Consider the following 13,276-nt stretch of genomic DNA (forward strand, 5'->3'; position numbering starts at 1 on the left):
TGAGGCAATAGCAGCGAAGTTACCGGACACAGTGCCTATGAATTTCTATGTGATCGGAGTGTTGAAACGGGCGCTTGGATACCGTCGTCCTTGTGCATTAGATGGATTATGAAAAGAAAACAGGGAGGACTGGTGTGCTTTGAGCATTACAATATTACGACGAAGCCTTTTGCAGTGTAAACTACGCTGCAAGACTTTGTCAAGAAGAATAGTCGTCAGTTAGAAAACGACCAAACATGGCGACATGGACTGTAACGAGATTTGTTTTACTATAGGGTACTCAACCTTTGTCTACTATCTACTCCCAGGTACTCAACCTTTGTCTACTATCTAGTCCCAGGTACGCAACCTTTGTCTACTATCTAGTCCCAGGTACTCAACCTTTGTCTACTATCTAGTCCCAGTTAAAAACTTTTATCTTAAGTTCTTGAATGTCAATCCAAACAAAAAAAAAGATATATTTCTTTAAACTACTGAAATCTTGTAAAACCTGAGTAAAGCAAGCAAACTTTTAGCCTTTTGATGTGCGACCAGTAACAGTTGAAATGATTTGTTATTGAATATTGATATCGCAAAAAATAAAAAATAAACTAATAATCCACAACGACCCGAGTTAAATATTTGTTAAATGTTTAGTTATGTAACTAGAAACCAAGTTATTGCAACAGTAAATTAGTTTATTTCTCTGTTTTAAATCATAAAGGTTTTTTATGTATTCATGTTTTGTCAAGTCGATAAGAATAAATAGCTGATTTATGTTTTACCTAATTACCATAAACCTCTCTATTTATCGGTAGGTGGCATCAATACAAAACTTTCCGAGAGCGCAGAAAGGTAAATATTTCAAGTTTTATAATACTTTTTAATAATCAAGAGTCAAAATTAACATATGATGATGAACTAAGTAAATGGGAACCTATATTTCAACATGCTAAATGTTTTACGATATGGAAACGAATTTAGAGTAAAATTAACTTCTGTTTATTTTTTGAAGTTAAGCATAAAGCTACACGATGGGCTATCTGTGCTTTTCCCACCACGGGTATCGAAACCCGGTTTATAGCGTTGTAAGTCCGCAGACATACTGTTGTGCCACTGGGGAGGTGTGTGTGTGGAGTATTTAGTATGAAATGCAGTGTTTATGATAGAAACTATATATTGCACTCACGTTGTATAAACAATATGCCTAGTCTAAAGATTTTAAGGGAAACGAAGATACGTTTTTTATTATTTCTGTGAACTGGTATCTTTTTAAGTTTAACTTTATGAAGATATACGAAAACAGAGCATTTTGTGAGAAACATACACGTGTTTTGAATAATCTTAAATTCTCGTGTGTTTTTTTTTTGCCATTATACTATGCGTTTTTTAAATCTTTAACAAAAGTCACTTTTATGCATTACAAACCTATGCATTTTTTATGTATGGCAACACTACAAGGTATTCTCTGAAGCTTATGCAGGGACTCTCTTAGCGACAAATCTGTCCTGTAACAGTACACGTTACTATGGTAACTGTGTCAAGGTAACTGGACTTCTGATCGTGTCTGCGCGGTCACAGCACGTTCTTATTCGTGTGTTAAACAATACTGATGCACCGATTTTTATTGGATAAAATAATGTAATAAGATGATGATATCAAAAGTTACAATTGCATCAAATTCACATATCATGTAAGTTTTATTTACAATCTTATTAAAATTGTTTAATTATGTACCACCCATCCTTTCAAGCATTTTATGTATTACGAAATAGAAATAAAGCGCTAAGGCTATAAGTAAAATATTACAGAAAATGAGAACCTATAACATTTATAAGACTGAAAGCAAGATCAAAGTAAATATTTTTGTGTGTGTTTAACTTGATAACGTTTTGTACAATTAATGTAAGCCATTTGCATTACAATTTTTTTTTTCATGCTGTCACACAGTTTGTCAATGCATGGTGGCAGAATATTATCACAAATGTCATGTATTACTCCCTACAATTCAGTTATGTTGTTTGGTCGCCTACTCACATTTTCAGTTTTTACGTAAGCCCATACGAACTCAGTAATGTTCATAAGGGGTCTTTGTGCAGCCCAAGAGATAGATGTGAGTGTTTCATCGGTCTCTTTTTTTTACTCAAGATATGTTTCACCACATCTGTTGTATGCTTGGGATCATTGTCTTACTAAAAGATGAAGCCTCACCCGATGAGTTGTGTTCTCGAGGGTATGGCATAATGGATTAGGATGTGTCTATACTTGTCAGCTGTCAGGATGTCGTTTATTTTCTATAGATCACTAAGATGTAATCCAGAACTTGTACTGATCCGCCGCCATGCTTTAAAATAGATGTTATACATTGACTACGAACCTTTTTCCTTTCCAACGTCGAATAAACTGTTGTTGTTTGTTGCCGAACAGTTCGAACTTGAGCTTATCTGTGATGAGCGCATGTCCCTAGATTTGCACATTCCACGCTTTGAGAGCTGATGCCCTTTTCTGTTTTTTTTTGGGGGGTTACCTCTTCTTAGTAACGCGGTTTTCGAGCAGTAACATATTCATTGAGACTAGTTCATGCTGATGTGTCTTTAACTGCTCTTAAGGTAACATTCACAGCTGTACTTATAGCAAGATCTGTACTCGACGTCTTCTATCTCAAACCTTGAGATATTAACATCACTCTGGGAGAGCTTTGCCTTTCTACCTTTACCGCTTCTATTAATAACAGTGTCACGTCCTCGTATCAGTTTCGGAGTTTTGTATACGCCCTCACTAAAACATATAGTTTTGCTTTAAATGTTTGCATGGACTTAAATTAGACAACCACAATTTTGATCTTTGCACACTTGACATGTGTTATCTCAGTTCTAGGAGCCATGACTGGATTCATACTACTACCACTGGGCATAGTATGGCTTCCTGTACTTTTATGTGATCGAAAAATTTGACACGTACAAAAAACAACAACATCCAAGTTAGAATAAAATGGTGAGTTATATGAAGCTGTGATATAAAAAGCCAAGTTAAATAAAATAACAAATCCTGTAAAGATGTAATTCTTAGGTGGATAAGATAAACAAGGACAATTTAGGGAATACTTGGACCCTTTTTTGTTTTAACTGTAACAAGCAACGACATGAATATAAAAAGGGCTTTATGCTGGTGTGGCACTTTATGATTGGTTGAATTGCAACTATGAACACTTAACTGTATTGTGATGCAGTTCAGTTTCACACGCTAAAGGGATGGCATCCCAGTATCATTTGTCTTTTTTACCCATTTCCTCGGGCTTGCATAATTATATCCAATACTACATATGTTTCTCAGGCTACAACACATGATCTGCACAGTTTACAATATATATATATATATACAGTAGACAAAAGTACCAACATATAACCGACAAAAAGTTATTAAATAGATGTAAGTATTATTCACACAAGTTATCATATATATATCATTCACACAAGTTATCATATATATATCATTCACACAAATTATCATACACGTGTAATCTACACAAGTTACCACATCTATCTCATTATCGCTCGTGTATACCTGACAAAATCTCACATATATTTATAACTGACACGACTTTCAACGCATATACAATATATACAGGTTACAATACTTATATACTAAACAAAGTTACCATATCTTTATAATTAACACAAGCTACCACAGACAGATATGACTCACAAAAGTTATCATATCTTTATAATTTACACAAGCTACCACAGACAGATATGACTCACAAAAGTTACCATATCTTTATAATACACACAAACTACCGCAGAAAGAAATGATTCACATATGGTACGACATATATATATAATGGACACATGTTACCACAAATATATGTAATTCACACTAGTTACCATACATATATAATTCTCACAAGTTATCACACATGTATAATCAACAAAAATAACTAAATCGTTTTACTCGAGTCAAGTTACTACATCTACATAATCTACACAAGCTACCACACAATGATGTACAAGTAAAACTTATAAGTCAAAGATTGACTTAATTAAACTATTATTAACATTAGAGGATAAAGCCTCACCTGTTCAAATTATTTAAACCCTAATTTACTGGAATTTAAATTCATGTTTCATTGTTGTAGTACCCCCCAGTGGCCCAGCGGTATGTATGAGGACTTACAACGTTAGAAACTGGGTTTCGATATCCGTAATGGGCAGAGCACAGATAGCCCATTGTGCAGCTTTGCGCTTAACAACAAACAAACATTGTTGTAGTTTAATTTTAAAGTATTATTATTAATATATTATTAATTACATGGCAATGCACACATCACACTATGTATTTTAACATTAGTTATATTAGGTATTCAACTGGAAATGAAAAGAGAGCGTGCTTCTAAATTTATTATTTAAAAGTGGTGCATTCTCATATAACATTCTCATTTTCTATAATTATTTAACCAGGGTATGAGCTGAATATGTTTTATTTGATCTATGATCAGCATCATAATATAAACTTATGCTACAAAGTTAGTTGAACAATCATTAAGATCTTAAAATGCTATCACCTTTTTCAAATAATCAATAAGGACATCAGATAGTTCTGATAATTCATTAGGTTAATCGAACAGTCCTCAACATCATAGAATACAATTAGTTGCCTATGATTAGCATCAGAGGATTCAATCACTTGATTCTTTGAGTGTGTTAGTTGTTCTACCATTAACAGCAGAGGATACAGTCAATTCATTGAATTATCAGAGAATACATGTGCTTAGTTAGTTGCCCTATAATTAAAATCAGAGAATACTCACTTCTTTGATTTTATTAAGTTATCTATAAAAACATAAGGGCGTGTCTCTGTGTGTGTGATCGCCAAATCTCCAAAAGGAAAGATCCTAGAAACCTGAAATTTTGCAAACATACTAAGTGAATCCTGAGGGTGTGCACCTCGGTATTATTACTTATCTACGTGCGTGCGCATCTTTTTAATGAGGCAAGCTATAGAAAAACCACATAGAAAAGAAGTGTGACCACCATAACTCCAAGAGGAAAGAACCTAGAAACCTATAATTTTGCACCCATACTAAGTGGACCCCGAGAGTGTGCACCTGAGTATTACTTATCATATCCATGTGCGTGAGAATCTTTTTAATGAAACAAGGTAGCGAAAAACCACATAGAAAAAATGTGGTTCATTATATTACAAATAGAAATCACATAAAGACAGACAGACACTCACGTTCGCGCATGTGAAATGTACACCTGGGTATTACTTATCTTATCCACGTGCGTGAATAAGTAATAATACCCATCCATGTGCGTGTGCGCGTCTTTTTAATGAAGCAAGCTAGCGAAAAACCACATAGAAACGAATATGTGACTGCCATAGTTCAAGAGTAAAGAACCTAGAAACTTGAAATTTTGCACACATACTAAGTGGACCTTGAGGATGTGCACTTTGGTATTATTACTTATCTAAGTGCGTGCGCGTATGCGCGTGCGCATCTTTTTATACGAAAAACCACATAGAAAAGAAATGTGTCTGCTATGGAATGTTTTAACGATTATGGAGTGTTTTAATTATTATGGGATGTTATAAGAGTGATTTTTAAAAACTATTATGGGATGTTATAGGGTGAGCTTTTTACTTTTATGGGGTAGTTTTATTTATTATGGGACGTTAGAGTGTTTTAACTGTTATGGGATGTTATAGTATTTTTCTTTAATTATTATAGGATGTTATACAGTAGTTTTTACTATTATGGGATGTTATACAGTATTTGAACTATTATGGGATGTTATACAGTATTTGAACTATTATGGGATACTATAGATTGATTTTAACTATTATAGGACGTTATAGAGTGTTTAAATATTATGGGATGTTATAGGGTATGTTCTAATTATTATGTTATAGTGGTTGTTTAACTATTATGGAATGTTATAGAGTGGTTTTTGAACTATTATGGGATGTTATAGTGTTTTTTAACTATTACTAGCATATAGCCCGTCAAACATGACGTGGAAAATACTACCATATCCACACCATGGTATACCCTAACCTCACATTTCATAGCTAACTAAAATATATAAATTTTGCGAAATCAAGCTTGACCAACAAAAAGGCAGAAAATGGGATGTTATACTATCGTGAACGCTTTTACGCTCTTTTTTTTGTAATGACCGACAACATACATCGTCGCTTGGCAACAAAACTATTATGGAATGTTATATAGTGTTTTAACTATTATGGATTGTTATATAGTAGTTTTTACCTGTTGTATGATGTTATAAAGTTTTAAAACTATTATCGGATGTTATAGGGTAGTTTTAACTATTATGGGATGTTATAGGGTAGTTTTAACTATTATGGGACTAGCGTATAGCCAATCAAAAATGACGGTGCGAGTACTACCACCCCCACCCCAACCCCACAGTATACCCTAACCTCACATTTGATACGTAACTGAAATAAATAAATTTTGCGAAATCAAGACTGACCAACAAAGAGGCAGAAAAGCGCAGTTGAGGCAGTCAGTCGTCGGTAAATTATTTTTAATGAGGCAAGCTAGCAAAAAAACACATAGGAAAGAAGTGGTTCCTTATATAACAACTTTTAATATGTAAAAAAGTCAGTGCATTTTGGTAACAATGCGTTCTAACATATGGCTTTTATGTCATGTTGCTTAGCGCCAAAATATATAGTTATAGTATTATCAGCCTAATAACCCGAGCGAAGCCGGGTACTTTCGCTAGTCTGTGTGTCTATGTGTATGTGACCGCCATAACTCCAATAGGAAAGAATATAGAAACTTGAAATTTTGCACACATACTAAATGGGCCATGAGGGTGTGCACTTGGGTATTATAACTTATCCATGTGTATGCGCGTGTGGCGTGCCTATTTTTCTATGAGGCAAGGTGAGGAAAAACCACATAAGAAATAATATGTGACCCCTATATCTCCAAGGGTAAAGAACCTAGACATCTGAAGTTTTGCACCCATACTAAATGGACCATGAGGGTGTGCATTTGAGTATTATAACTTATCCATGTGCATGCACGAGTGGCGTGCCTATTTTTCTATGAGGCAAGGTGGGGAAAACCACATAAGAAATAATATGTGACCGCTATATCTCCAAAGGTAAAGAACCTAGACATCTGAAATTTTGCACCCATACTGAGACTGCGTACCTAAATATTACTTATCTTATCCACATGCGCGTACGCATCTTTTTAGTGAGGCAAGCCGGCGATAAACCACATAGAAATAAGTGGTTCTTTATATTACAAATTATAGATATAAATCACAGACAGACACGCACGTGCGTGCGCATCTTTTTAAAGAGGGAATCTAGCGAAAAACCACATAGCAAAGAAGTGGTTCCTTATATAACAACTTCTAACATATATAGAAAAGCCAGTGCGTGTGTTGGTAACAATGCGTTCCAAAACTGACTTTTATATCATATTGCTTAGCAATAAAAGTATAACATAATATTGTTGTTAAGAGGCCATGTGATGAAAGTATAAAATGAAATGTATAAACTACAAAATTAAAAAAAAATATTTGTTGTATTCTAATTTAGAGACTTCGTTAATTAAAGAGGTTTGTTTTATATTATTTGTTTTTAGTATTTAAGTTTAAAATCAGAGTACAAGTCAGAGAGACGGTTACCTTTATAAACAGGTCTCATCCCGTAAAGGAGCAACAAAAGTATATAGGTTATACTTTTATGTTAAAATGGGTTCAGAATACACACACTAACATAGTCATCTAGAGTAAATCAACCTAATAACCCGAGCGAAGCCGGGTACTTTCGCTAGTATTTAATATCAGAGAATACTTTGAGTTTATTAAGTTATAATTAATATCATAGGATTATAATATCTGAATTACTTTAAGTTACATTTCTTAGCAGAAAAATGAGCCACCGACTGGGTTTTCGCAGAATTAATGGAGGATTCGCACAACTGATTAAGTTCTATGAACTATTAGTAAGGTAGTTGGAAACGTCAGTCGAGCTGTCATTAACAACGAGGGATAAAGACACTTGTCTGAAATAATTTTAAAATAATTAATAATAATAAGACTGTCTGACAATAACTGTGACCAATTTTTAAGATCGAGGTACTTGACAGTTTATCACTATTTTATCTAATACCAATTACTAGTAACACAAAGATTAGCTAGATTGGCATAATTCAAGATCAGACAATAAAGACGAATAGCAAATTCTAACCAACAATAACTATAAAACGTAGTATGCAAAACAGAATACAAGTTATGTATTATAAGAAACATGATAAATTCTTGTTAATGATACCTTACCTCTCTGTCAAAATTTAAAGCTTCTTCTTTTGAAAAGCCCAAGCTTCTCATACGTTTCAAATAAGTTGTTGTTATGGGTAGGTTGTAATCAATGTCAGTTGTTAGTTGGGGGGTGTTGTTCTCTTCTAGAACTGGAGAGCCTGATCCAGGAGAATTGGCCCCACTTCTGACACGACGATCCTTGTTTCCATAGTAACCACTTTTCCCGTCACACTCTGTCGCAACATGCATTCTTTTCTGACAGTCGGCGCAGGACATCAGAAAATGAGTTACCGCCTCACGCGGCAGGAAAGCGTAAGTTTCGGCTATCTAAAATGAATCAAAATCGCTAATTACTTCTTCGCAGACACAGAAAAGCATCCCAGATGGGTTTAATCAGTGACTCATACATCGATAGAATATAAAGTTCACGTGTTATTATCTTCGTGAATTATAAGTCTTATTTCAAGAAACTTGTAAATATAAGAAACGCTTTGGAACTATTGATAAATTGTAGATCGTGCAACGCGTCCATTGCATCCCGAGGTTCGCAAGAAGTGAAAATGAAATATATATATTTTGTTATATTTTTTATTGTTATTATTTTTCTGACAGTTTGTCATTTATTCCGACAATTGTGAAAACAACAAACTTTAATTATTTGGTAAGTGCTTTTCATGCTTTAAACATTGACTGGTTGTCAAAAATTTAGGGAATTACTTACGGTTTTATAAGTGCGTTTTTGTCCTGCATGTTTTCCTCCACGTACGTCCTTATCAACGTGAACTTCATAGATGATGTTAAAAAAGTTTTCAACAACAGCCACCTTCTTATATACAGTGTCTTCTTTACCGGTTCCAGGCTGTAAAGATGAAGATTGTATGTTTTTATTCTCAGGAAAAAGGATTGATTGTGCAATGATTTCTTTGTATCTGTGACTGTTATGAAAAACCGGTTCGTTAAGAATGCGAAGCAAAATTAGTAAATAGTTCATTTTTATAGGTTATAAGAAAAGTGTAAACGAGACTGAAATATCAGAAATATTTAAGTAGTTGAAATGTTTAGCAGTAACATGGACGAGAGTTCTTTTTTTCTAACTTCTTATAAGAACTAACAACTTGTAACTACTATAGGACGTATCTTATGATATCCACTTAATGTAAACAAGGGCTTGCAAAAAAACTTCAAACTTTAGACTAGAATATTCTGCAACATTTTTCGTTGCGGTATTATTTACCATTTTCTAAGTGCAAATAAGAAAAGGTGATCCTTGTGTCGAAATACGGGGTTCTTCTAAAACATGTAGATAAAGATACATTGAATTCGACAGTATCGGGATAATACTGAGTTTTTTTATGAATTTTGTTAGCTCTCACTTTTATATACAAAATGCTATTAGTAATAGTAGAAAGAAACTACTACGCTAACTAAACATGATTTTACTGATAAGACTTAGCATCAAGAACGAAAACACGTTGAATTCTTTCAATTCTATTTTGTACATAAACATCATCGTTTGTGGCACTAAAACTATAAAAAATAATTAGATAAAAATTTAGTCAAATTCAATTAGATTTGACCAATAGTTATACCTTATATATGAGTAATGAACGTTTTACCATATTGCAAGCTTTATCTATATAAATTCATTAAAATATACATTTATATTGACATAATTTGCGAAAAAAAAACATTTTTACGCCATTTAGTAGACTAGCATGCTTCAGTCATCACGTGACCGTATTTCTGGATCGTTCACAGTGTGCAACAAGTTACAGTTTACTACCTCCAAGCACTCTGGCTAATAACTCTGGAATCAATAAGTTAACCTATGTGGTGGAAAGCAAACTTTACATTTTCCTCTGTGTCAGGCAATTGACGAGACATATGATATATGCACGTGTCTTTTGTTCACGTGGAGAGCACTAACAAAAGCATTGACCAATCATATACCCAATTTTGAAGCTGCTATAAAATGATATCCAACAGCTCTAATAAAAATAAATACACAAATTAATCAAACAAGTAAACGTTTAGTAAAAAGTTTTTCAGTTTTATAATAAACATTAAAAACACAGTAATACCAAAATGCATCTTTAATTACGAACGTATCGGAATTGATTCAAATTTCACCAGGGTTGAAACATCAAACGCTTAGTTTACAGTATTCTAATTACAAAAAATATTCGTTATTAAATAAATAGTTTTCTTATAGAATAATAAGTTTAGAAAGAACAGGAAATGCATGGTAAAACGTTGCCATGCATATGTTCAATAACATCATTAAAATAAAACAATATAAAGAAAGGTTTGAATATAAGTATAAACACTGTATCTTTAAAATAATAACAATGATAATCATCAAATGAAAACAATGAGAATCTGGAATTGATTACATTAATGACACCAGGAGAGAGTTGATGTTATTATTTGGTGTTGGGTGATCATTGATAATGAAGAGGCTTTCTCTAATAAAGAGTTCGTAATCTATGGTTCTAGGATTGAGAATTGTAAAGTTTCAAGAATTATGGGAGAGGGGGTGTTTTTATTCTTCTGTATAATCGAATACAACACTCAGGTGGATTAGATAGCTTATAACCGCTTCTAGCTGAAATTCCCAGATGCTCGCGTATTTGTAGGTGACGTGTAGTTTTATCAATATGGGTAGCTTTACAGCTACTAGAAGTGTATTTATATATGACCCACGAATGCATAGGAATGGGTACAGTGTCTTTTGATTTTAGATAAGTTTTTAATTCTAAATGTTGATAAATACTAAACGTAGCTTAAGTTGTGGGTAATATGTTTGGAATATATTTTGAATTTGATATTTGAGTTTAAAACTTTGCCAATGAAACGAATGATAAGAACTAATGAATAATTTAAAACAGTGTGTGTGGCTTCTTGGTAAGTTCTATTTTATTTGTTTAAAATGTCCGTGTGATAGAGTGTGAGAAATTAAGGGAACAATCATTATTTTGAATTATGTTATTAATTTTTGAAAATTCTGAGTGAAGTATTCAGAACAAATATTATAAGCTTTGGTTGAAAGATTTAGAACAAGGTTACGTTTGCAGTAGTCTTTTATGAAAGTGTTGAAACGAGTGTATAATCCAGCAAATGTTTTTTGGTTTTTTTTGCGTTAAATAGATGTGACAAAGAGATTGTTTATTTTGTTTATTTGAATGTTTAAAAAGGCTAAGTTATTGTTTTCTTTCATCTCACGTGTAACGTTTTTACATGGATGTTGAGTTTAGATATTCTAAAAACTTCTTGGTGTAAATCAGTGTTGTGAAAGAGTAGAAGAGTATCATCAATGTACCTTATATATATATATATATATATATATATATAATATATTTAATAATGAAAATAAACTCTACATTAGATTAGCCTCCGGTGGCACAGTGGTATGTCTGTGGACTTACAACGCTAGAAACCGGGTTTCGATACCCATGGTGGTCAGAGCACAGATAGCCCATTGTGTAGCTTTGTGCTTAACAAACAAACAAAACCTTCTATGAAATACTGATTTGTAATAAAGGGGGCAATTATCCAGCCATTTACATTCGTAATAACATAGAAAGATATTTGGACCTATAGATGATCCCATCGCCACTCCATCTATCTGGTCATAAAGAAGACCATTAAAAACAAAGTGATTGTCCTTGAGAATCAATTTAAAATATCTTAAATTTTTTTGTAGAGCATTTTTGGTAGGGAATAACTGTTTAATAATTGTGTGATGTTATTGAATAAGGACTGAATATCAAAGTTGGGTATAAAGAATTGGTCTGCATTAGAAAACTTAAATATCTCTTGAGCAAACGAAAAAGAATATTTAACAGTTAAATACTTTCTTAGTTAGTGAGCTTAATGCAGGTACAAGATATTTAGCAAGCTTGTAGGCGTGGGAACCAAGATTAAATAGAATAGGTCTGAGGGGTAAATTATTTTTGTGTATTTTCTGTTAGCCATACATAAGACCAGGGCGGGAACCTGTAGGATAAAGTGCTGCAGAGATGAGTTTACAATTTTTAAAATATAAAGTCCGTTGAAGCTTTTTCTCACGCTTGAGAGTAAGCTTAAGCCAATCATTATCGAGGGGGTTAAACTTTGTCCTGTCATTTAAAATGTCTTTCATTTTGGAGACATAATCAGATCTGTTTAAAATGACGACACCTGTACCTTTATCTTCCCAGATAACAACGACGCTTCGGTTACTGGCAAGTTCTGTTAAGGCAGAAATCTCAACTTGTGTAATAGAAGAAGGGTTTTTTAAGGGGATTGAAGTTATAGAAGGGAATAATGCCAAATTTTTTAAATTAGGAAAGGATTTAAGAGTTTTGTAGATACATTCAAATGGAAAAAATAACTCCAGAAATTTAGTTTACTGGTAGGTAAACAACAATTTAAATCAGATAACAACAACGTTTCGGTGTAATAGAAGAAGGGTTTTTTAAGGGGATTGAAGTTAAAGAAGGGTATAATGCCAAATTTTTAAATTTAGTTTTGATAAGGTATTATATGTTTAGTGTATTATCTTTGTTAAAATTAGGAAAGGATACAAGAGTTTTGTAGATACCTTCAAATGGAAAAAGTAACTCCAGAAATTTAGTTTACTGGTAGGTCAACAACAATTTAAATCTTTTGATAGAGCATTTTGACATTGTTCACTTAAGGTAAGATTACTAAAATTAAAATCAACATTATCGGGACTTATGTTACTAGATTTTGTCGCTGGAATTAATTTTCTAAGCTCGACATTCTGGTTGTGTTAGAGTCAGTTTTCAGGTTCAGATTTTCAATCAGATTGGTGAGATGATGAAAGTCGATCTACGAAATTTTCCTCTTAAGTTCAAAACTGGCTGCAGTATGTTGGTTAGTTAGCTGATTTTTTTTTTTTTTGTGGCGATATTTAGTTTTCAGTTCTTCTACCAATAGCTTTCTTTGACAGCAACAATAAGCAGAAGAGCCTTGGAGATTTCGGC

At 33.2% G+C, this 13,276-nt stretch overlaps 1 protein-coding gene across 4 annotated transcripts in view; it reads right to left on the reverse strand.

The window, feature by feature from the left end:
- Positions 1 to 13,276, reverse strand: part of LOC106460817 (nucleolar protein 4-like) — an 88,982-nt gene that overhangs the window by 51,748 nt on the left and 23,958 nt on the right. For all 4 annotated transcript variants that reach the window (XR_002610848.1, XM_022387620.1, XM_022387618.1 and 1 more), the window contains exons 2-3: positions 9,010 to 9,147; positions 8,307 to 8,615 (exon numbers count right to left, since the gene is read on the reverse strand). Coding sequence is in view for 3 of the 4 variants with exons in the window: in XM_022387620.1 (XP_022243328.1) it covers positions 8,307 to 8,615; positions 9,010 to 9,147 (447 nt within the window). In the remaining variant the exon portion in view is untranslated. The remainder of the gene's footprint in view (positions 1 to 8,306; positions 8,616 to 9,009; positions 9,148 to 13,276) is intronic.

Source organism: Limulus polyphemus, unplaced genomic scaffold (assembly GCF_000517525.1).
Source record: "Limulus polyphemus unplaced genomic scaffold, Limulus_polyphemus-2.1.2 Scaffold842, whole genome shotgun sequence".
Lineage (NCBI taxonomy): Eukaryota > Metazoa > Arthropoda > Merostomata > Xiphosura > Limulidae > Limulus > Limulus polyphemus.